The sequence below is a fragment of the Triturus cristatus genome, chromosome 10 (assembly GCF_964204655.1).
Source record: "Triturus cristatus chromosome 10, aTriCri1.1, whole genome shotgun sequence".
Taxonomy (NCBI): domain Eukaryota; kingdom Metazoa; phylum Chordata; class Amphibia; order Caudata; family Salamandridae; genus Triturus; species Triturus cristatus.
The window spans coordinates 378,806,652-378,831,845 of NC_140593.1; the positions used below are offsets into that span (position 1 = coordinate 378,806,652).

At 43.3% G+C, this 25,194-nt stretch overlaps 1 protein-coding gene across 1 annotated transcript in view; it reads left to right on the forward strand.

Moving 5' to 3' along the window:
- Positions 1-25,194, forward strand: part of JAZF1 (JAZF zinc finger 1) — a 673,202-nt gene that overhangs the window by 584,467 nt on the left and 63,541 nt on the right. The window contains exon 4 of the mRNA XM_085631608.1: positions 19,605-19,774. Within this exon, the coding sequence (XP_085487734.1) occupies positions 19,605-19,774 (170 nt within the window). The remainder of the gene's footprint in view (positions 1-19,604; positions 19,775-25,194) is intronic.

A 25,194-nucleotide genomic window follows, 5' to 3' on the forward strand; every position in this document is an offset into this window, starting at 1 on the left:
GTCAGGTATGGTGTGTTTATATTATTGGGCACTCACCGCTACATCTCTACATTCTTCTCCCACACAAAGAGCATATGCAGCACTGGCAGTAGCAGTACAGGGTTCTCTCTTGCATATAGTAATGGCAGCAGCTGAGTAAGCTACCCTAACATGAAAAAGTGCAGCTCACCAATTGATGTTCAAGTTTGTCTCTCTCAGATCTGTAGGACATGTAGCAGCAGTGATAGCTTTATACTCACAAAGCTGGAAAGCAAGCGTTAGTCTCAGAGAAGGGAAGGAGTGTTAGTTTGAAAAGACAGTAAATCTAGAAGTGCAGAGCTGAGCATCATTGAGACGGGGGCTAGTGAGTAACTGCAACCACTCAGCATTCCATGTCACACCTAGCAAGGATGCCCAGGCTCAGTCACAGTAGAGTTGGAAACTTTGTCCTGACCTCTTGGATAGTCAAATGGTATCTGGTGAATGAAGTTTGTTTATTCTTCAGCGGATTTAGATCCAATAATAGCTGAACAAACACCCAAAGCGCCACTACTTTATTTTACTTTCCTCTCATGACATATCAGGGCTGGTGGCTTAGTGGACTAATGCGTCCACTGTAGGGCTCTGTGTTTAACCTCATGGTCACAGGTTCAAATCCTGCTGGGTCCACTCAGCCTTTCATCTTTCTGAGGTCGATAAAATTAGTAACATTGAGTTGGGTAACAATAAACAAATGTTATTCAGTGTGAAGATACCCTTCTGGGTGAACATGTGCTTTAAAAATGCACGTTAGGTTATCAAGCCAGGACACCGGCGTAAACACTGAGGCACTTTCCCTGCACCTCTTGCACTGCATGTGGTATAAAGTCCGAGTTCGGGATTCTTTCCTTTCACCTTTAAAACTGGGAAAGCTTCAGAATCTGCTTCATCTGTGAAAGGAAAGCACCATGCTTGTCGTATGGGCATTTATTTTTTGCAAAGGTATTGGTGTGCTTTTCATGAGCACCAGTTACATTACACAAGGTCATGAGCATTTGTTTTTAGGACAGAGCAGATTAAGTGATCTGCCCAGAATCTCAGGATGTTTAGCAATGGTGAGACTTGAACCTGGTCCCCAAGGTTCAAAGTCGGCAGCTCTGGCTGTAACTGGGGGGTTGGGAGCTGGGTGGGTATGTGTGTGTGAAGGGCATAGGGATGGTGGTTGGTAAAATGGTGGGGCAGTCCCACTCTCTCTTTAAAAAAAGGGGACTCTTTGCTCCCTTCTTTCAGTCTGGAGTCTATGACAGGAGGCCCTCCGCCTACCTCTTCTCCTGCCCTGCTCTCCAAACCCCATGGCAGCAAGTCCTGAATACTGTATTCAGAGGGCAGTGTGAGTGCAGCAGTGGTATCAGGCACAGCCTGTGAGCTGTCTGCTCAGTGGTTGAAGTGCATTAAAAAACAGTATGGGAACTGTGATGCTGCATGAAAAGGGGGAGGCAGTGTTAGAGAGCCTGTAAGTGGGGGCGGAGGGGGGGGGGGGAGGGTCAAAGTAGTGGCTAAAAAATACAAATATTCTCTAAATTGTTGTGGTCTTTCACCTTCAGGTAACTACATGTATAATAATGGACAGCTTTAGTTGAAATGAAAGTTACGTTAATCAGTGGGATATTATGAAACCTCTATTAGTTCATGCACTGACCAACCCATTAACATTTAGCACAACAGGCAGGAATCTCTCTGACAGACCGTCCTAGGCACTAGCACCCACATGTGCAGACTGCACATGCATCTCTATGGAACGGTGACTGTGCAGGTTTTGCTGCAGAGTTCTGATGCTAGCCACAAGCATCCATCTTGCAGGACACTCATCTCCACCAACTGTCAAAAGAGCCGGGCCAGCCCTGGATTACTTGGGGTAGAGGTGGAGGCTGTGAGATGCCTGTACACAGGGTCTCTGCTGAAGGAGGTTCTGGTCACCGCAGGTGAAGGGGGCAATGATTCAGCTCTTTATCTGCAGGGGCCTGTCCTGGAGGCTTTGATTCCACCTAGTAGTGACACTGAACCAGTGACAATGTGGGCTTATGACCCTGAGATCCCTGAAAATCATTTCTGTAGTCAGAATGAAAAATAATGTGGATGGGCGAGTGCAGGCATCGAGAGGGATTTTGGGCTGGGAATGAGGTTGAGGGGCAGCAATAGGGGGGAGAACAACAGTCTAAACATTCTTAATGTACCTCTAACGTACCCAAGCATTGAGCCCACTTTGTCTAAATAGAGCTTGAGAAAATCTGATCACATCACAGGCAAACTGACACTTTCAGATTACAGCCTCCATTCCCTATAAGAAGACAGCTAAGGAGGTCGAGAGTATGCTGCAGTGATTGGTTTGTAACCTAAGTGCCATAGATATGAGTATGGTAGTTTGGTAGGCTTTTGCACCTGCTACCACATACAAGGTAAAAAGACACCTGCAGTTCCCCTGCTCCGACCCCAGTGGCTTAGATCATAGGAGGGGGATTTGGGGAGGAAGAGACAGGGCCGATGCGCTTGCAGCACATGGCTGCAGGCAGCACTCACGATCCTCACGAGCCAAGCAGTTTTTCAAAAGGTAGTTAAACAGACACATGTTACAAAAAATAGCAGGAAAGAGAGCATGAAACATGGGCCCGTGAGAGAAAAATAAGGCGAGGGAGAGTGAATGAGACGGATAGTGTTAACTCATGTCACAGTGTGTGCAATGTGAGGCACACACACTCTATTAGGCCACCAATGAATGAGTGTCTGAGACATGAGACTGATTCGGGACCCTGGAATTTCAACATCTTTTCGTCTTTACATATGTAACAGCACACAGCGGCTCACTGTTCACCACCTTAAATCTCATACGGGCAAAAAGTAGACAAATTTGATCAGGCACTTTGCAGGTAACAGATAGCAGCTTCTGTCCCTAAAGGAAATTAATATAAATCACCCATCCGCCCCATCAATTATTTCTTTTTTTAAAGTTCTTGGTAGTTTAATATTTACTTGCTGACAGCTCCTTATTCCTCAAATTCTTTATCTTTATGGTGCACACAGCCAGGTCTTCTGTGAGTTGTGCCTGGCTTTTTCTCCTCAAGTTTAGGGTTATTCCTCTCCTCAGTTGGAAGTCCAGCAGCTCTTCCTTTAGGGCAGGAAACAACGATAGTATTTTGAGTGTCCGAGGCTATGTCTGAGACTTGAATCACCCGATCGGAGGTGGGATCCAGTGCTCCTTCCAAATCCACAGTGAGTACGACAAACTGGCTCCGGGAGACCAATCTATCCAGTTCTAGGGGGCATTGGAGGGAAGCTGTCTTCATCTGTTTGCTGCTCTTGCCCCAATCGCCATCCAGTTCTGGTGTGTAATGGAGCCGGCCTGTTTTTCTTCGCCCTGCAATCATTGTTTTCATTACACGACTGCAGAATGAGGCATCCGAGGCCGAACTGTTTGTGGATTACCGTGGGGCAAGGAGGGCGAGGAGGCGACCCGCGAGGAGGTGCAGCACTCTGGCTGGGGCGGTACGGGAAGAAGTGAATGGGAGGGAGGGAGAGGGAAGATGGAGAGAGAAGAGGAAGAGAGAGCAGACAGGGACAGCAGATAAAGAGAGAGCTAGTGAAAAGGAGGAGAGAGGGGCAAAGCAGAGAGAGGGGCAAAGCAGAGAGAGAGGGGCAAAGCAGAGAGAGGGAGAGGGGCTAACGCGAAGAGGAAGAGAGACAGACAGGGGGAGCAGATTCAGAGAGTGAGTAAAAAGCAGAAGAGAGAGTAAGAAAGCCGTCCCATCACTCCACCAGCTGTAATGGGCAATACAGGGTAAAACAAACATATTGCTCATTTGCTATAATGCTACCGTGTGGTGTAGCTGAGACACTGATCACCGGAATTTGAAATATTTTCAACCCGATACAATTCTTTAACGCCACATTTAGTATAATATGAGCCGTTGCATAGCAGAGCTCCACTTACACAACAGACCACTCCAAACCCCAAGTTAGCGCGCTCGGTTTTCTTTCCTGGATTCTGAACTGAGCACTAGCATAATACCGTTATTGTCACTGCAATCCGTTGAGCTCTCGGCGGGATCTTTGCATTTTTTTTCCTTCGCAAGCAGAGAGAATAAAGTTAACTGTACTCCTACACCCCGCCCCCTGGTGCCGCAAGCTCACTCGGCATTAACCGGGTAACATTAATGCCAGCCACCCTTTCTCCTCACCTCTATCTCGGGTCACGCCACCAGCACCGAAATATTTCTGCTACCCTCATGTTAAAATTGAGACAGCTTCCTCGTGGTTCTGCATGTCCACCCCATTAAGCTTGAGAAAGCGAGACTACCGCTTATTGAGACTGACGTTTCAGTCCCCCAGCCAATCACTGGCGAGAGCCCAGTCCTGGGCTGCTAGCCAATCACAGGCCTCAAAAGTGTCTCCGGCTCTCTGGCAGCCTTTCTGATTGGCTGCGAGTCCCGAACTGCCCCCACCTGTATTATGCATGCGGTTTAATGTCTACTTGTCCATCGGACAATATAGACATTAAATCTTCTTGCCCGTGGTAAAAATCAACATGGCTCGGGCGTCGGGCGATATGATTTCCCCACCCCTGTGTTTTTTAATGCACTTCAACCACTGAGCAGACAGCTCGCAGGCTGTGCCTGATACCACTGCTGCACTCACACTGCCCTCTGAATACAGTATTCAGGACTTGCTGCCATGGGGTTTGGAGAGCAGGGCAGGAGAAGAGGTAGGCGGAGGGCCTCCTGTCATAGACTCCAGACTGAAAGAAGGGAGCAAAGAGTCCCCTTTTTTTAAAGAGAGAGTGGGACTGCCCCACCATTTTACCAACCACCATCCCTATGCCCTTCACACACACATACCCACCCAGCTCCCAACCCCCCAGTTACAGCCAGAGCTGCCGACTTTGAACCTTGGGGACCAGGTTCAAGTCTCACCATTGCTAAACATCCTGAGATTCTGGGCAGATCACTTAATCTGCTCTGTCCTAAAAACAAATGCTCATGACCTTGTGTAATGTAACTGGTGCTCATGAAAAGCACACCAATACCTTTGCAAAAAATAAATGCCCATACGACAAGCATGGTGCTTTCCTTTCACAGATGAAGCAGATTCTGAAGCTTTCCCAGTTTTAAAGGTGAAAGGAAAGAATCCTGAACTCGGACTTTATACCACATGCAGTGCAAGAGGTGCAGGGAAAGTGCCTCAGTGTTTACGCCTGTGTCCTGGCTTGATAACCTAACGTGCATTTTTAAAGCACATGTTCACCCAGAAGGGTATCTTCACACTGAATAACATTTGTTTATTGTTACCCAACTCAATGTTACTAATTTTATCGACCTCAGAAAGATGAAAGGCTGAGTGGACCCAGCAGGATTTGAACCTGTGACCATGAGGTTAAACACAGAGCCCTACAGTGGACGCATTAGTCCACTAAGCCACCAGCCCTGATATGTCATGAGAGGAAAGTAAAATAAAGTAGTGGCGCTTTGGGTGTTTGTTCAGCTATTATTGGATCTAAATCCGCTGAAGAATAAACAAACTTCATTCACCAGATACCATTTGACTATCCAAGAGGTCAGGACAAAGTTTCCAACTCTACTGTGACTGAGCCTGGGCATCCTTGCTAGGTGTGACATGGAATGCTGAGTGGTTGCAGTTACTCACTAGCCCCCGTCTCAATGATGCTCAGCTCTGCACTTCTAGATTTACTGTCTTTTCAAACTAACACTCCTTCCCTTCTCTGAGACTAACGCTTGCTTTCCAGCTTTGTGAGTATAAAGCTATCACTGCTGCTACATGTCCTACAGATCTGAGAGAGACAAACTTGAACATCAATTGGTGAGCTGCACTTTTTCATGTTAGGGTAGCTTACTCAGCTGCTGCCATTACTATATGCAAGAGAGAACCCTGTACTGCTACTGCCAGTGCTGCATATGCTCTTTGTGTGGGAGAAGAATGTAGAGATGTAGCGGTGAGTGCCCAATAATATAAACACACCATACCTGACCAGAAGTGTAAAAGGAGAGATTTATTTAACTGCCTATTACTGCCTCTTGTGTATTTGTACTTAAGTATCCTGCCTCAGTGAGCCGCAGCACATCTGCTACTTGATTTTGCTGCCCCATGAACCGTTCGTAAGCTCTGCCAAGAAGTGCAGCTATTCCCATTCACAAGTTTATCAGAGCATCACATCTGAGTATTTTTGAAGCTGGACAGCTATGAGTTCGTCCTATGATGAACACCCTTCTATCCTACAGGTTCATATTTCGACAGTCTTGTCTGTGCCAAAAACACTTCCAGAAATGTAGTAAATTATAAGTCTGCACTCTGCCTTTAGGTACTATTTCTCTTAATATGAAAATGTTTTACATGCAAATTAGTTGATAATTGGGTGCAATGCACACTGACACATCTGCACGCATGCTGTACAGCCACCCTACAACAGTTGCATTTAAGAGTGCATGACAATGCATTGCATAATTGCAATATATATTTCAAGTGCAAGTCCAAAGTATGTTGCACTGATTGCAGTGCAGGTTCTCTTCGTGAAGACCTCCCATAGTAATTTATGGAATAGGCGGGGCAAGCAGTTACCTTCCCAGGACAAGTAGATCGGTGAAACATTTTGTCCCTTGGCCAAGTAGATTTTGGAAAAATTTCCACACCCCTGGGTTGGGATTCAAGGGGGATGGGCGCAGGGCCTGGCCATATGACAGGCTCTCTGCCCAACCCCGCGCCATGCATGTCCCTCTGCCCTGCGACCAACCCCATGCCTTGCTTGGTCGAGGGCTATGCGCGGGGCTGGGGGAGGTTGACCTCCCGTATGGAATGGCCACAGGGCCTGACCACTTCGACTATATGTGGTGTGGCTGTCCACCCACGGGTGTTAGCTGCAGGGCCTGGCTAGAGGCCCTGCCATGCATGCACCCCACCACTATGCTTGACAAAAGGCTGCTGTCAGCAGGGTAGTTGGGTGAAAAAAAGCAAAAGGTTAAAGAAATGTTATAGTTCGGTCTTGAAATAACACAAAAACTGATGGTTAAAAAACTAGAAAACACTTTAATTCACCAGTTTTAGTTTACTGAGCTTACTATAACTTGCGCCTCCACTATGCACTGCTTATGACCTCAGATATTAAATCACTCATGGCATGTAAAATGACATAATTGATGACATCACTGATCGCATCATCCAATCCTACAGCTCCTGAAATTACACTATAAATGGCCACATCATATAACAAAATATAGTGAAGGGGGCACTAACATATAGAGCAAATATTAACTTCATTAACTTCATGTACATGTATACATATAGGTACTAGAAACAGTGTAGTACTGAAGAGAAGTGTGATTCAGTATGGTAAACGTTATATGATGCATCCTTTAGGTATCTGTGAAGTTTTAAGTGCAAACAGTACTTTTTTAAAACAATGTAGAGACTGAACGCAACTGCTGTGAGGTGCAGAGGTTTGTTACAAATAGGTTGCAGCTTAAATCAAAGTCCTATTGGCAACATTATTGGAGAAAAATTAAAGCTTCTCCTTGCAATACCTTACTCATCTGTCTATTTCTGTGCACAGTCTGACATTAAGCATTTGTCATGTAGTGCTATCGATAATTTCTATATAACCTGAAGATTTATAAGGTGCAGATATTTATTTTCAGAAGTTCAGTGAAAATTCTGAGACATTATGCATTGTCAAAGAATGTACAGTGTATGGTGACACACAAGGGGTTGAAGTTGCAGTATCATTGAAAGTATTGTTCTGATGGTGTACACCAGTGGATCTTAACCTTTTGACATCTGTGGACTCCCACTTGTTCATTACTGGAATACGGAGACTCTCCCCGAGTCTTTATTGGAATCCGGGGACCCCTGCCTGAGTAATTCGATGATTTGAACTGCAAAACAATAGGCAAAAATTTGAAAGTAAACGTTCATTAAAAAAATGCACATTTTGCTTCTTTATGTACGTACATTTTAATCTGTTAATATTATCATTATTTTATCCTAAGCTTTTGTGAACTCCATGACTAGGTGTCGCTGACCCCCTGGGTTCCCCGGACCACATGTTAAGAACCACTGGTGTATGCCATCCTGCGCATTTCAGAATTGTTTGTAAGGTATTTATGCAATATTCAGAGGACCTGATTGTACATGCCTTATCAGTGCCTAACACACACATCGAAAGCCGTTGAATTAAATATCTATGACAATTATTTATTTAAGAGGTACATCTCATTAAGTAAAATAATCACCAAACACTCTGTTTAACAATGCTTAATAAATTGTTGATCATATTATTGTTTATATACACATTAGGGAGGCTATTCACAAAGCTACGGTACACTTGTGAGTAATTTACACATGTAAGTTTACTCTTACATAAATTGATTGGAGAGGATGTGATGTAACAGCAACAGCTGCTGACATTGGAACTCTGGAACCAGATTAGAGTCTTGGTGTCGGCTAAACATTCTGTGGCTCTGAGCAAATCAATTAATTTCCACACGCCTTAAAAAATAAGGTGTCTTTGTGTAATGTAACTGGTGATGGTGTAAAACGCTCCCATACTTTCGGGTCGAGATTGTGCTATATAAAACTGCAAAAAAAAAACAATGTCTATAGAGCCATAACATTTCTTACTATCCCGAATACTAGCAAAAAAGGATCATAATATTTATTAAATGTGGGTGATTTCACAGATATACTTTATGTTCTGCACATGTAATTAGAGATGTCTTCAGTGATGTAATTTACCATGTTATATGCTAGCTCAGTGCTAGTGAATTTCGGTTTTTAAATGTTAGCTTTAGTGTTATTTTAAAACCTTACCTTAACATCACTCTAACCTCTGCTATATCTTTAGAAGGAGAGAAAGTTTTGTGATTTTTTTTTTAATTACTTGAGCCTAGTGAAGTAAGTAATGTTGTTTAGATGCCAAATTTAAAAAAGGCAAGCAAACTTAAACAATGTCTATTGGCAGCAGAATTAGCAAGGAAAGGTCTGCTGTGCTGAAGGTTGTTTGAAATCCCTCCACAGAACATCAGTCATCCACAAAATATTACAAACCCTGAACTTCACTGTGCAAAGATCACCCCTCTAAATGCCAGATTTGGACCCTGCTGCTTGTAGAGAAGCAAGACCAGGGAGCAAATGTGGAGGAGGCCATGAGGTGCCCATGAGGTGCCCAAGAGATCCAACGCTGGGCTGCCTCAGAAGCCTCGATGGGGAGGAAAAGAGCAGACAGCACTGTTCTTTCCACAGAGCAATAGCGAGAGGCTGCAATCCTGGTGGGGTCCAGCCCCACGCAGGTTGCTGCATGATAAAAAGCTTCCTAGTGTACTTATAGTCATATCAGTCCCTATTGAAAGGTGGGCAAATTTTCTTTCGTTGGCTCCTTAGACACTGAAATATTAAGGTGTCTGGCATCACACTTCACCCCCCAAAAGGATTCAGATATGGGAAGACTAATGAACGATTGAGCAGGTCAATACCCCATAAAAACGGTGAAAGCACTGGATCACAGCTTCGCAGGCTAGGTGAAAGAAACACGATAATAGTGTGCTCATTGCAATAAGGGATCTCCAAGGAAAGTGGACCATGGTTAAATACTTGCAGGCTTTCCTTGAAGGGTTCCCGTGGAGGGCTCCTACGTCTGTATTTTAGCTAGTAACCAAGATGGAGGTGGGAAAAAAGGCCAAAGCCACAAATATAAGAAGTCCGGGACTACCAGGGCTGGGTGCAGCTGGAGCCTGGAGCATTTGGTAGATCTTTCCTCATACAATGCTGCTGGATATTTTGAATCAGAGTAAGTTTGTGAAGAGACACCTTCGCCTCTGAGAAGGGGCAAAAAATAACTCCTAAGCAGAATGACTTTAGGATTGTGAATGCGATACTGTTTGACACTGGGTAAGAGCCTACATTGTACGCTGCTGTTAAGAGAACATGTTGAATAGGACCACCCTCTTGACTGTGAAGGTGCAATACACTCAGTGCAGCACCCCTGCTAATCTACAGGTGCAATGTAAAGGTGAGCGGCAGACCCTGATGCAGAGGTCTAGCCCGGGACCAGGGTTCAATTCCCCGCCTCGGCGGGTCTTGGGCTCAAAAATTCCACGGACCTGATAACTCTCGCCTCGGTGCCATTCCAATCATGGAGTCCCACTCTGCAACTCTGGGCAATAGCTTGCTTAATCTCCACAACGGCCCCCACAACGCTACGGATGCCTGGCCTCCACCTTGGGGGTGCCCAGGAGTGGACGCCTCACAGGGAAAGCCAGGATGGGTTCCACAGCTGTATTCGTACAAGCGCCTTGAGACCCTTGCGGGTGAGTAGTGCGCTATACAAGTATCAATTTACATTACATTTACACTTTCACCATTGTTGGAGCAGTTTATTAATTTCTTAAGAAACTAAGGGTTCATTTAGATCCCATCTGCAGGCTGCCTTACTATGTAGGCCCGACCCTGCCGGTGACTACTGTGACCCAGCTGACACAATTATAGATCCCAGATGTAAGGCGAGCAATTTTCGCCCAACAGTGCCTATGCCAACCGGGCAGAAGCATTTTCTGGGAAATTAGTCAGTTGCCAGCATGATTGACGAGGCAGCATTTTTTTTCATTTTTCAAAGACAAATTTTCACAAAGGAGATTTAGTTTTTTGAAAAATGAAAAATCAGTGTACCTGAGGTATTACATATTTTCTCATAAGTCCTGGGGGACACTGATTGTTTATACCTTCCTGGGACCTCCATACTTTGCATGGCAGTGGTGAAAGGCAGACAAAACTGCATTAAAAGTCCCTCAGCAGGTAGAGAGTGCCATATGATGCCATGGTGGTTATTTGGGTGCTGGCTAGCTGCAAAGATATTGTTTCTGATGGTGGAGTGGGCTGGAAACACAGTGGGAGCTGCAGATTTTTTTAGCAGGACGCAGTATGGTCCAGAAACGTAGGCATATGGGATGTTCTCTAATTCATGAACCTAATTTTTGATGCGGGAGGAAGGTTGGAAATGGTGAACGGTGTGGCATTGATGCTCTCGGAGGCTTCGCTGTTATCGGCTTTGTTTTCTCACCCATTTCATGGTAATATTTGGAAACTAATACGTAAATAGAAAAGGAATTGGTGCTCATGTGCAAATGATGTCGTTCCTTCTGTTTACATGTGGATTGTGCATTGTTACATAGCTTACAAAACCAAATAAAATCTTTGAAATTAGAAGGAGCATTTTATGTTAGGGTGAGTGTGTGTTGTCAGATGTCCTGAGATCATATGCCTGGTCAAACTGCTCTTCTTGAAGAAACGCCCACCTTCCCTAACTCTTCTCTCTACTAATGCAGGCCCCTTGTTCATCCCTTCCTGTGCTGCCTCAAGCCCTCTCTAGTGCTACTTACAGCGCCTTCTGCTCTGTTTCTCCACCTCACTTTCTCTCCTGAGCTCTATCCATGTGGACCGTCCTCTCTGGACATAAGCCACCGTTCTTGTGCGGCGCTCCATTGCTCTGTAGGTCAGTTCATGCTACATATAGTCTCACAGATGCCAGTCAGACACCTAAGCTCAGCTTTTGCCTTCGTCGTTGCAGCCTTCCTGGAATTTGTTGGTCTTCCTCCTAGGTTTTGTCACCATGCTGTGGCATACTTGGATGAGGGCTCGCACCAGCAGATACCTTCCTCCCACTGGCTGCTTCGCTGGTTCCTCCAGGATCGTAATCCAATCTCCTCCATACATGTTTCCTGATCTCAAATCGCTCTGAAGCTACCTCAAGTGATATGCTGTCCTTACCCCCCCCCCCCCAATTCCATAAATAAATACATGCATACATACGTCCAACCATCCTAGTATGTTACTGAATAGCGCTTCCTCCGTTAAGTGCTTGGAATATGACAAGGCACTATCCAATTAACTTCCAAAAATATAGCACTCAAAGTCTTTATGAATATAACATTGTTATTGAGTCTCAAGGTCGTTTTGCTTAATCACTAAGAAAGACGGTGTCAGTGCCCCACATCCCACGCCAAAACGCCACAGAGATCTTAGAAACTTCAAATGGTTTGACTTTACTTTTTCTGTTTAAAAAAATGAGTTTCAAAGCGTGGTTGGGGGTGCCCTGGCCCTGACCACGTGGCAGAGGGCAAAGTCAGCGCGGAGCCTACGTAAGAAGATTTGGATCAGTCTGTTTTTAGTAAATGAGATGCTAGCCGCTGCCAGCATATTTTATGGCTCAGTCCTCGCAAGGTTCGTGTTCTTGAGACGAAGCACGCGGAGGGAGGGAGGGATTGATGGGAGTCGTTGCTTTGGGTTGCGTCTGTGCTGTGTGGTCCAAATGTTTCCAGTCGCCAGGAAGGGCGGCCTTGGGAGATGCTATCGCAGGTAGATGTGTTGAAAAGCAGTTCATGCATAGGTCCGCTATGCACAAGGAGAGGGTAATAAACCGCACTTGGCCAGGCACAGCAGAGCGGAGGGAGTGTGTGTCAGTGTGCCAACAAGAGCTCGTGCAAAAGTCCCAGTAAGCAAAATCAGTGGTTAATTTGTAAAAAAATAAGTGCCGGGGCTCTCGTCAGGAGGCAGCTTGCACCAGCCCATTTCTCCTGCCTAAAACCGAACCAACTACTAACCATGAAAGTGGGGCGAGGAAGTGGCATAATGGCCAGAGCTGGGGATACAGTGTCGAATCTCGGCTTTGGCTCAACATCCTGTGATTCTGGGCAATTCACTTATACTCCCCTTGCCTACCACCGGATCAAATTTAGCATTTCAACTGCTGGAATTAACCGTCCTGGGACGGATGTCTTTTCATACAAAGTGGGAGAATGTGTAAGCACTTTGCTGACAACCATGCAAATAATGCCACAATAGGGATTTGTTTTTTTAAATTGGTGCATTGAACAATGAAACCAGGCTACCTTTTTATAGCCACAATAATGTGTACCTGTCCCACATGTTCAACTATAAAGCAAATAGGCTTATTTCCTTCATAATGAGCCAAACGTGTACAACGCATGCCCCAATTCATCGTGACTCCACCAGATACAATCACAATTGCAAGCCTTAAAACATCATCCTGCCAATGATCAAACACAAGGAAATGCTCCATATGTGCCGACACGAATCTATTGTTAAACAAGAATTTAACTCCTATTAATCATTCTGCTGAAAGTTAATAATTCCCACATACACAACCACACATTTCAATCCAATCTAGCATCCCGTATTGCATATACTGCCTCACCTGAATCCGTATCAAATGTCGATAATATGGCGTCCCGTCTCACGCGTGATTTGGGAAAGCAGAAAACCACACCCGTATCGAGTCCGCTTTCATAACCACCTCACGGCCGCCCTTGAAGCTCAAATTTAGCACTGATACAGAGGTGTTGAAAGGATTAAAGGCTTGTCCCTCCTTTCCCGCCCGCCAGCTTTCTTAACTCGATAATCCTTATTTAAAGGACAATCCGGCAATATTTTTTGTTGGATTGATATCCTAGCTGGCACTGCAGAATACATTGATGTTTAAAGGCAGCAAAGATAGACAGTGTGTCACGAGCCCGATTTTTGGCAACCTGCACGGATTTAGACACTCTGAGCAGGGGAGAATACTTCAAGGGCCGGGTGGGCCCTATCGTGATATAAGCGTGCGGCCGGCGGCGGCTACTAGGCCAGGCAGTGCATCATCAGCATCGAATCTTGTTGAGCCGCTGTCGGAGCTGCCACCACGCTCCCCTAAAAAAGCAGTGTTGATTTGGCAATGGCCTGGCTAATGCGACTTAGTAGTACTTCCTTACCATTACTCGCAGTAGGCCGGGACACTGCACTGCCTTTAACTGATTAGGCCTGGTGGTGGTGTGTTTGCTGCCTACCTTCAACCATTCAATGTCGTCAGGCTGACTTGAACTTGAACTCGACTCTTTAAAAAATCTGCACATTCTGCCTGCTGCCGCACAGCCTCTACTCCCAGAACCAAAATCCAGCCCAATCAATGTCCCGCCCACCAGCAACACTTCCGCCATCAACATATCATTAGAATCTCCTCTTGGCTCAGTCTCACAGCCCCAACACTCTTCACCTGGGGAGACGAGAACAACACTCTGCAACGAGTCCGGTAGTGAGGTAAATATATAAATATTAGTGCAATATGTGATTTGCAGCAGATGTGTGTAGACCCGGCCCTGAAAAGTAAGTGCCTGTGCTAAGCACCGGAAAGCACCGGCACAAATTAAGCACTGAGCAAAATCACCTGCTCTTGTGCAGCCAGCTCCTTTCAACGACTGCTAACCTACACATGGAGTACTTTACATTGGAAAAAGCAGATTAGTGGGAATAATTGTGGGAAGTACTTAGGGGCATATTATCAAGAAACGGGGTTAAAATTATCGCCGCTTTAGCGACTGAAAACTGCCGCTAAAGCGGCGATAATGGGCTTGATAATATGCCCTTGAGAATACCCATAGAAGCCCATGTTCTGGTGTCAACATGGGCTTCTATTGGAATTCTCTGCGGCATATTATCAAGCCCATTATCGCTGCGTTAGCAGCAGTTTTCTGCCGCTAAAGCGGCGATAATTTTAACACCGTGCTTGATAATATGCCCCTTAGTACGGGTGATTTAACCTGGTCCCTTCAAAGTCCCTCATTAGTCGTCAAATTCCACCTCCCACCGTGACAAGTGTCTTTGAGCCCTCATTATCATGTCCACAAACTCTGGACTTTTTTTTTTTTAGTTTAATATAGCACAAACTTGACCCGAAAGTGTCAGGGCGCTTTACATGAGCACCAGTTGTGTCACAGACCGACACATTCATTTTGTTAGGCACAGGGAGATTAAGGGCCAGATGTACGACCCTTTCATTTAGTGGCTAGCAATTTGTGACTCATTGCAAGTCGCAAATTGCAAGGCGCTAAACGAAATGTACAACAGTGTTATTACACTGTTTTGCTATTTCCAATGGGGACGCAAATTGCGAGGCTCATTAATATTAATGAGCCTCTCGCAATTTGCAAGCCCATTGGTAATGCCAGCCCTCCGAGGGATAGTGGCCTGCTGGGCTTAGCAGACCACCATGTCTGTGACTGCTTTTTAATAAACCAGTCTTTTTTTTTTTTTACATGCATCCCGTTTTCCTTAAAAGAAAACGGGATGCATTTAAAAAAAAAAAAAATGAAACGTTTTAGTTTCATTTTTTAAGGGCAGGCAGTGGGCCCTGGCACCACTGCCTGCCCTTAAAAAACATTTTTAGAGACAGTCACAAAGTAGAAGGGGTCCCCAGGGGACCCCTTCCAAATTGCGACTGCATTACCACCCTCTTGAAAAGGGTGGTAATTTGCAAGTGGTTTGCGACCGCAATTGCGATCACAAAACATTCACAAATAGCGTTGCGGACGCAATTAGGAAGGGAACGCGCCTTCCTAATTGCGGCTTTCAATTCCTAAATAGCGAGTCGCAAATAAATTACGACTCGCTATTTAGAAATTGCACATGGTCAACATCTGACCCCATGTAATTTGCCCAGAATCACAGGAAGTTGAACGTCCCTGCCGAGACTCTATCCCTATTCCTCACCTCCAAGGTCGGCTGCTCTAGCTCTGGGCCTAGAGACACCAAACCTGTCAGACGCCTCAGGAGCCGAAACCAGCAGCAGCACCACCCAAGCCCAATCCTACAGCAGCGCGGGGGAACAGTCAGTGCCCCCCTCAGCCCTCTCCAAGACAAGCAATAGCCTTTCCTGACTCCTGACTCCCGCCCCCACCGGCCCTCTGGTTGACATTTCTGCCTGCTCAGAGCAGGTTAAAGAATCCAGTATCTCCCGGTAGATGTGGTTATTCCCAAGTGCAGCGCTCCACCATTCATTCACCAAACTTGTAATGAGGGCCAAAGTGGGAAATATTTTCAATGTTAAAAGTACATGTTTGTGTTCAACATAATTGAATTGTATTTCAGCCCACGTATATTTGTGTTTTCAACCACTGCTTAATTTGAGCCATTGGTTTCCGGGGCTCAGCACCGGCACTTTATCATCAACACAAGTGCTTTTTATGAGCACTAGTTAGGGACACATTAATTTATGGTAGTGATTTTCCCAGAATCACAGGATGTTGAATCCACGCCGAGACTCGAACCTGGTTCCCCAGCACAGAGTCCGCAGCTGTGGCCATTTTGCCACATCCTCTCCCCACTTTCATGGTTAGTAGTTGGTTCTGTTTTAGCCGGGGTAACAGGAGGCTGGTGTAAGCTGCCTCCTGACCAGAGTCCTTTGTTTTTTACAAATTAACCACTGATTTCAGCTATCATTTCTCTCAATTGAAGTTTAAAATATAATTTTTTGATAGAACCTTGTGTAATTTGGACATATCCTTGTACAAGCAAAAAAGGGTATGGACAGCGAGTTTCAATAAGAGGTTAGGTCTGGTGATAGCAAGACCTTTTAGTTTTACTAAAAATTATACATATAAATATATATACTTACTTATAAAGGATTTCAACCAGCCTTCTTCATCAATTGGTCTTTTGTTGTGGCATTTGCATTTGGATTGCACTCGCTGAAGCATACAACATGGGAATGGTCAGCCCACTTCAGCGATTGGCTAACTTCACTGTGAGTGACTGCATTTTGCTCTTTCACCAGAAGAACATCTGCACACAAAGTAGTTCCTTTCAGTGCCTGAGACTACTTTGGCATCATGTCCTTTTCAAGACCCCAAAAAATTTTTGCATTTAGAAAATATTTTGTTTACATAAGCTAAGAGTCCCCCAACACTGCAGTTTTACAAAAAAACTAAAATAAAAGAGGCATTGACAAAGCCAAAAAGGCTGGCAGTTAACACCAGAACTATTGACTTTGCCAATGTATTTTCTTTTCTTTATTGGGCATGACCTCTTAGCTGAAGTCACTGTTGATTGTCCAAGACAAGTGAGACATTTGTTGGCACATAAAAGTATATGGTGCATACTGAGGTCAGCGACTGGAGTTGAAGAAGCCACAAGTTTGGCTGCTTGTTGCACTGAACTTGATGGAAAGCATTGTGGAAGAAATGACTGGATAATTTAATTGAGCAGGCCTTACATACTCTTGTTACATTTTTTTTTAATAAAGGGGTCTTCGATTGGCTTCTTATGGTATTCTAAACTACACTTTAAACTAGAAATATAAAACTATAAATGTTTTAACTTTCAGTAATTTTTATTTGTACAATTCGTAGAGTGAATGTCACAGCAATCACTAACATTTTGCCACCTACTTGTGAGTATAACTAATTTAATAGATACAATGAATTTTCATTACAGTGTCTTCAATGCATTTTATACTATATCTTCACCTTTTTAAGTTGTTCAAGAAACCTGACAAAATATATACATGGGTTGCGGTCCTTGTCGACTTGGCCATATATCAACAGTTCAACTACAGTATTGGAATGGCGTTTTTTCCTAATGAGACAAAATCTGCACCCTGTTAAACTACATGACCTATAGTGACTGCACTGAAACATTTGTCCCCCATTTGAATGAAAAAGAAAAAATCTGTATTTTGTATTAGGGAGGCAGGGAAAATGTAGTAATTGTGGTACATTTATGTTTGTATGCATAGGATCCAAAAAACACCAATGTGTATATGATGAATTGTTCTAGTGCAATGCTTCCATTGGGCAAATACTAACATAAGGTCGAGCTATTGGTGCACTCATTTTAGGACATAAAGCGTTGCACCTCATCAGCTGGTAATGGGACCTTCTTGTCTCGATATGTACCTGGTCATGTTTTAGTAACGTTCATGGGGTCTGAAATGTACCAGCTTTCACTGATCAAGAAGGAGAGAGCTCCAGTCGTTCTAGTGTTCGTGATAACCACTATCAATTATACAATGCCTCGATTTAGATTAATTGCATACAATTGTATCTTGAGTGAATACCCTGAAAATATAGTTTGATTGTGACAATCGAGTACCGGAGAACAACCACTTCCAGCCAAATGTTTGTACAACTTTTTGCATTGGCTGGTCAAAGGAAATGAGATGTGAAGGAAGAGGCAACGAAATGTCGTCTTACTCGTATGACAAGGCTGCATTTCCTCTGGGGTGGGCTGATTAGACTCCAACTTCACCAACAATGTGCACCTAACCTCAAAAGAAATGCTCCCCTTTGAGGCGGCGGCTGTTCAGACCAGCAGGGTCATCTTTAGCTGTAGCACTGTGACCTGCTTACCTTCCCGGCAACCAATAACTTACCGACAGGAGCCTTTGGAAGAGAGCCAGTCACAGATGTATTGCCAAAGTGAGGTTTTACTTAAAACGGCTAAACTTCACAACTCTTGAGGACTGCCTTCGAGTATGACATTATCTGTCCAGATGTTATCCACTTGTGGTAAACTAAAAATGTTCAATCCCTATTAGGTGGAGGACCACTTCCGTCAAACTCTGAAAAAATACCTGCATACTTTAGAGTAACTGGTCCTCCACCATTTTTGTTCGCATCACATCACTGCGCCACCACCTTGTACACTGTGGTGAGCTTGCATTCAAGGCCCTGCTAGTGTCTCTAAGGTGCTGGGACGAAATTCCCAGTGCTCCATTCACATTTATTATGTGGGTCCTGGAAAAGTACCCAAGATTGTACTCCTCCATGGGGTGAACACTTCTAGCACCCTCTTGTTGGGTTATCACTTCCACTATAATGCCCAGGCCTTAAATTGCTATCTCTGAGCCTTTCTTCCAAGGCAGGTCCCACCATGTTTAAATCAGCCCCATAGTGCGCCTACTGGTATATCCTGCGGCACACGGCTTCTTTTAATGGTTTTCGATGAACAGTTCCTGTTATTTCTACAAATATTTGAAACTTCTCTCCCAAGAGCCTGTTCTTTATGGGACAGGGTGGAGTTGGCTCCCATAGCTGAGAGCTTACTGTGGGACGGCTGCAAAAGCTGGCCTTCTGTGTCCCTGGAGTATTTCTCATTCAGACAGTTTTATTAATATTTATTAAAATGCATTCAGATGAGATGCAGAAAACGAGCACCAGGTGTGTTGAACACCTTAAGCACCCGCGTGCTGTGAACACGCAAGGGCGGCCGGAACAATGCCGCTCTTTCTCACACAAGAGGGAACAAACCTGGCAACTCTAATTGCTGTAACTCTTATTAATGTTGTGCTATAATTTCTACTCCCTCCACAGGGCTAGTAAATGCATTAAGACTTGTCAACATATGATTTTACACAGTTTATGATCTGCAGAATTATGCTCCTCAGGATTGTGTTGTGCACTGGAAAGGCCCTAAATAACCAGCTGTGGGCTTATTACAAGGCAATGTTTTCTAGTGCTGTGTTTTTTACTCCTGTTCTGCAAGAGGTGTTGAAGCTGAGCTGTTAATCAATACCTGATGGAGTCTTTAAAGCTTGTTTGGTTAACTGCTCATGGCCATATATTAACATCAGATGTCTGAGCTATTTAAGGGGAGTAAATTTGTTGTCTCCCTGCAGTCATATGTAGAGCAGGACTTTATTTAATTGAAAGAAGTGCGTTTCTGCAGCCATTGTACGCCTGAAGGGATTGTTTGATTTGTTCTACAGGTTAAAGTACAGTGGGTGGGATTTAACTTCACTTTCCTTCTGTGCATTTGTTTCCCAGGAAGTGAATACGACGAAGAGGAAGTAGACTATGAGGAATCAGACAGTGACGAGTCCTGGACCACAGAAAGCGCCATCAGCTCCGAGGCCATCCTCAGCTCTATGTGTATGAATGGCGGCGACGAGAAGCCCTTTGCATGTCCAGTTCCAGGATGTAAAAAGAGATATAAGGTTAGTTGCAGTATTATACAATTATGATCAAAAAGAAGGTATGTCACTGCTCATACAGTATTACTGAGAAGGACTTGAATAGTTGTATATTGATATTAATCGGCAACCTAGTTAATGAAATCGAAATAGGCCTCTCAACTCAATCCACGTCATCATACAGAGGGTTGTTCTCAGATCCTTTTTGCTGGAGCTATAGGATTGTTTGATGAGAACTGGATATCGTTGTGCTTTATATCACCATTATGCTTAAAGAGGGGGCACAAGTTTGGCATTTGGGAATAAAGTGAACATAAGAGTGAAATGATCCCATTGTGACCAAAAGACTCAAGGTACCAGAGCACAGTGGGAGGTGCTGTTGATTGTCAAACACAAAAAGAACCCACTAGTTATTTTGTAGTTCTAATAAGCACAGTATATAATGATTTCACATAGTCAAATGGTGTGAAAAGGCTGCTTGTAAAGCCTTGCTTGCTGATGTCCCCCTAGTAACTTTTTTTTCAGGAAACATCAGCGATTGCTCTATGCTAACAGATAGTGGTGTTCAATTTGAGGTGCTTTGTCTAATGCTGGGGCTTCATGTCTTCAAGAAATGGAATATGAGGAACATGTTGAATATTTTAAATCCTCTATTAATACCGGGTGCGGCAGGCACAGGTAACAGCGGTGGGGCGGGGTGGGGAAGTGGACAGATGACGGGATAGGGAAAGTAAAATAAAAAATACACTTACCTTGCGCTCGCCGTATCGCCAAGTTGGTGATGTGGCGAGTGCAAGGTAAGTGGTTTTATTGTTTTTTTTTTAAATTTTACTTTCCCTATCCTGTCTATCCACTTCCGCACTGCCCCACTCAACCGCACAGCCCACCTCTGTTAATTGTGCCAGCCGCGCCTGAATAATGCCCTGTCAGTGTGCATACTGCAGGGGTGAAGAGGCTCCAGGAAAAGTGATTGGGATGAAAGGCTGAAACAAGGTAATTTCATGAATAATGCAAGTAGGTATTTCTCAATGAAAACTTGAGGATGTATGGAAAAACCTCATAGTAGAAGAAATGGCTATGTACGTAGTTACATTTGAGATTGACTTCATAAAAGGTAATCAATTGAAAAAGCATATACAAGTTTCCCACAATTAAGGTCCCAAAATTGCTGAACCATCAGTAAAACTGCTGTAAAAAATAAATAAAATCACAGTGGTATACAAAAATCTTAAACTTATTTTTTTATGTATTTTAGTATACCATTTTTGTATCCTTAACTATAAGTGAAAATTGAAAAACGAAGCTCTTTATCCAATGGTTTAAAGTAAAGCGATTAATTTTCGTAGAGCATTGCAGCTGGTGCCGATCACTTTATCAATAGTAGTAGCCTAGGCTTCCACCATATTGGATCTTGTAGGAAGTTAAGAATTCATTGTATGGACTGCCAACAATCATGTTTGAAAGAATTTTCAGATAACATATCGCATCAAATCCTTCTGTGAACTATGTTTTGCTTATCCTTTATAGGGAGCTAAGCACGGTGTAGGAGGCAGCCATAATCTTTGGAAAAAATCTGAAAGTTGCATACTTTAATATCTGTCAGTTTAAAGCTATGGAAGTGCTCATATTTTTTTTTTTTAACATATTTTATTGAGAACCATGGCTGCAGAATATATTGACATTATTGATGCATCTGGCATTTTATCTTTTGTTGATTTTCCAAACTATGCATAATACATGTCATGTTATACATTTCAGTTACAGATGTGGTTTGTCTGATGTTCGCTTCAGCAGACAGAAAGGGATCGTTTGTATACATGTAAAACAATATGACACCGAGTTCGGTGATACCAAGCAAGTTTATATTTAACCTAACTTTAACATTGATAACTTCTCCCTGTCCACCCCCCAGATCTGCCATTTCAGATACATACAGCGGCCTATTAGGGTTATTAATATAGCAATACGGGTCCTACTCTGCTTATATTCGTTGGTATGCAGTCTGGCGTCTGTAAGGGTCTAGCCCCGTATTCGTAAGGTGTGACATTGGATTATTGCGTGGGATTGCCTTGTGTAGGTATTAGATCTAGCTGTTTAAAGTCTTCTAACATGATGTCCCACTCCATAGAGAAAGGCTCTTTCCGCAACCCTCTTGCCTCTTCTCTTCCGAGTGCCGCGCTTTCAGCACGGCCCCCATTGTACCATATCTTCCTGCCAAATAGACAATAACGGACATCTAGGGGATTTCCATCTCATAGTGATGGCCCTAACGCCTACGGAGACCCATGAGGCTATCACAAAAAGTATAGCTGAATTGTATAATCTTTCCCAAACAACCCACTATCTAATTGAGGAATAACTCTTTGAACTCGCAAACTTACTTTTATGAGATCAGATCATATTGTCGAAGATGCAAGTACGTGGGTTGAAAATAAGAAAGATAGGCTTATGCAATCATTACAAGATATTGAAACTCAAGAGAATAAACAGTTTAAAATAGCAATCTGCTATAAATCACAATGTTCATAAACTAGATGAAATACAATGCGACAGCAACATAAAGTCATAAAATCTACATGTTCTGTCTACCAAATTCCAGCTATTATGAAGGCTTCGAGCTTTCAGTTTTCACAGAATTTTACAGATAAATGCTGATAAATGCAGATGGAAACCATGGAAAAATCGTAAAATAGATTTTCTTTTGACCGATTCTTCATACTGTCAGTTATGACTGTCAGGCCCATAGCTTAGCAGGTCGAGAGGACGGGAGTTAAACACAGTGATGTTTCCTGTTGAAGCTTAAACAGCTGCAGATGTGGACATGTTTGTGCTGCATTGTTAATATTTCCCTATGAATGTATTGATTTATTATAACTGGCTGTGTATAGCGCCTACACCCATCAGTCATTCAAGTGTGAGTATGCATTTATTTATTACATAAATGTGAAAATGTACCAGTAAAGGTTTAATGTTTCAGAAACACAAAAGTAATATGGCTAAACACAAATAAAATGAGCCCAAAACAAATATGGACAAATACAAATGGAAGTATAACAAGCATTTACAATGCAGTAGGTCTCCCAATTACGAGATTTTGAGCAATTGGCATTGTAAATGGCAGTGCCTTTTATAATAGTAAAAGGCATTGTCATTTAAAATACCAGTAGGTCAAACTTTTGCAAAAGCGAGATCTATTGTATTGCAGAGCGCAGTGTCCGTGAAGCGGGTGCTGCGCTCACCAATGAAGTAAAAAAAAAAGAAAGAGAGTACGGTGTCCCTGAAGTGGGTGCCATGCTCACTATTAACGTTTAAATTTATTATTATTTTTTTTAAATGCAACAAAGCGCGGTGTCCCTGAAGCGTGTGCCACACACAACATTATAGTTAAAACAACAACAAAAATTAAACTGAGCGCAGTGTCCCTAAAGCGGGCACCACGCTCAACATGCAATTATTATTATTTTTTTAAAAATAAAAGCTGAGAGAAAGCGCGGTGTCCCTGAAGCAGACACTGCCTTCATCTCAAAAGTAATAAAATACAAAAAAACACTGCCTTTGTGTAAATTTCTAAAGTTAGAGCGGCATAGCGTTTTATGTGAAAAGCTTCCGCCATTGTCCTTTGTGGGTGCACTGCAAATGCAAGAAGGAGCTGCCATTGTCCCCATTAGTTAGTTAATAAACAAAATAGTGCTCACCAACTTAAAACAGAGACCCTGTAACAAGCCAAGTAAAAGGGGCAGTCGCCATTGGAGGATACAAATGAAGAGAAGGCAGTACTAAGGAGGGACTAACAAGCCTATTTACGCATCAGAAGCCAGCATTTACGAAGGACAATGACACAAGCCAATGACAAATATGGGCGGAGAGTGGGCGGGGCTTCCAGTGCTTACTCCATTACAGCATGCCTCACAGAGCGAGCTGTGCATGCACGCTGCCGCTAGGCTCGACCTAAAAAGGAATAGAGACTACAGAGCTGGTAGCCCCATTTATAACAGATGCAAAGATGACGATCTCATTGTTACAGTAGACTTTGTTTAACAAGTGCATTTCATGTGCTGTTTGGCAGGTATTTTTTTACTAGTGCTTATGGGCTTGCTGTGGTTGAGTGGTACCCAAGTGAATACTGTGTAAACAACCCTGCTTGACCATAGCATTACCAGTTAAGGTTTTCTCCATGTAATGATATAATTCCGAAAAAGTGACAAAACGTAACAAATACAGGAATCACAGAAAATCATCTAGGACTATATCAACCACCATCTGAACCTAGGTCAAAATTTTGTCCTCCGGTGATGCAAAACTTGGCTTCTATCTGATTAGACAAATCGATCTTGAAGTACAATTCAGCTCTACTAATCTGCTTTAGTCCTTAACACCATCAAAACTAAGCAGAGACGAGAAGTCCAGGAAATATAAAAATTGCTTTACCGTACAGCTGCAACGGTTGGAAAGGGAGTTTCACAAAGTCAAAAAAAGTGTCATAAATCAATAGATATAATATGTAAACTTTTTCTCAGAACCTTTAAATTGCTAAAAGAAGGAATAACTGTGCAAACTGAAGCAAAAGAGGGATCATTTGAGGAAAGTCATACACTTCCATCTTTTCTGAGATTGAACATTAATACGTTTAGAGACAAAATAAGGACAAGTCAATTAGAGCTTGTGAGTTAAAAGAGTAACTGGGTGCAGTCGTGAGCAGTTTGGCTGGCGTCCAAACTTTCAGGAAACAAAGCATGCTATCATCACATCAGATGAAATTCATTGTCTTATCCTGGACTCTAAACCAACGATTTATGAGAGTGATCAGCTGCCATCAAGAATTATAACTGAAAACGTCAGAAGTTTCCCCCTATCATTTTGTATTTAATAAATGTCTCCTTTACAAATTAAAGTGACAAAGCCAGGCGATCTTAAATCGGCCTAGGTGAACCCGCTGTTGAAAACAGCTTTGTTGGATGTAAGGATTCATACAACTGAAGGGCATTTTCTGTGTCACCAGTCAATGCCCTTTCACGTTTATTCAAACATGCATGTAAAATCTTCACTGGACATTCTAGAAGAGGCGTTGGTTGTCACATTTATGCAGATGATGTCCCTTTGTTTTACAGGCTATCGAATGACCACATGAAGGATCAATGTACATTAGGAAGCAGCAAATGGGAAAAATTGGCTGTCCGTAAAATTTATTAATAACAATTTAATAAAACCAAAGGCTATATTGATCTTTTAAGCTCAGAGTACAGCTTCTTAATATTGATGGTAGCATGATCAAAACCTTTGGGGTTGAATTTCCAATACCTGTTTTTGGCAACCCAAATCAATATTGTTTCAAAAAAATAGCATCTCAACATCTGCCTAGAGCATTCTTAGAAGTGAGCCTAGCTAAAGACATTATGAACCTACGGACCTATTACTTTATCAGTGAGGGCATGATTGGGTCCAGA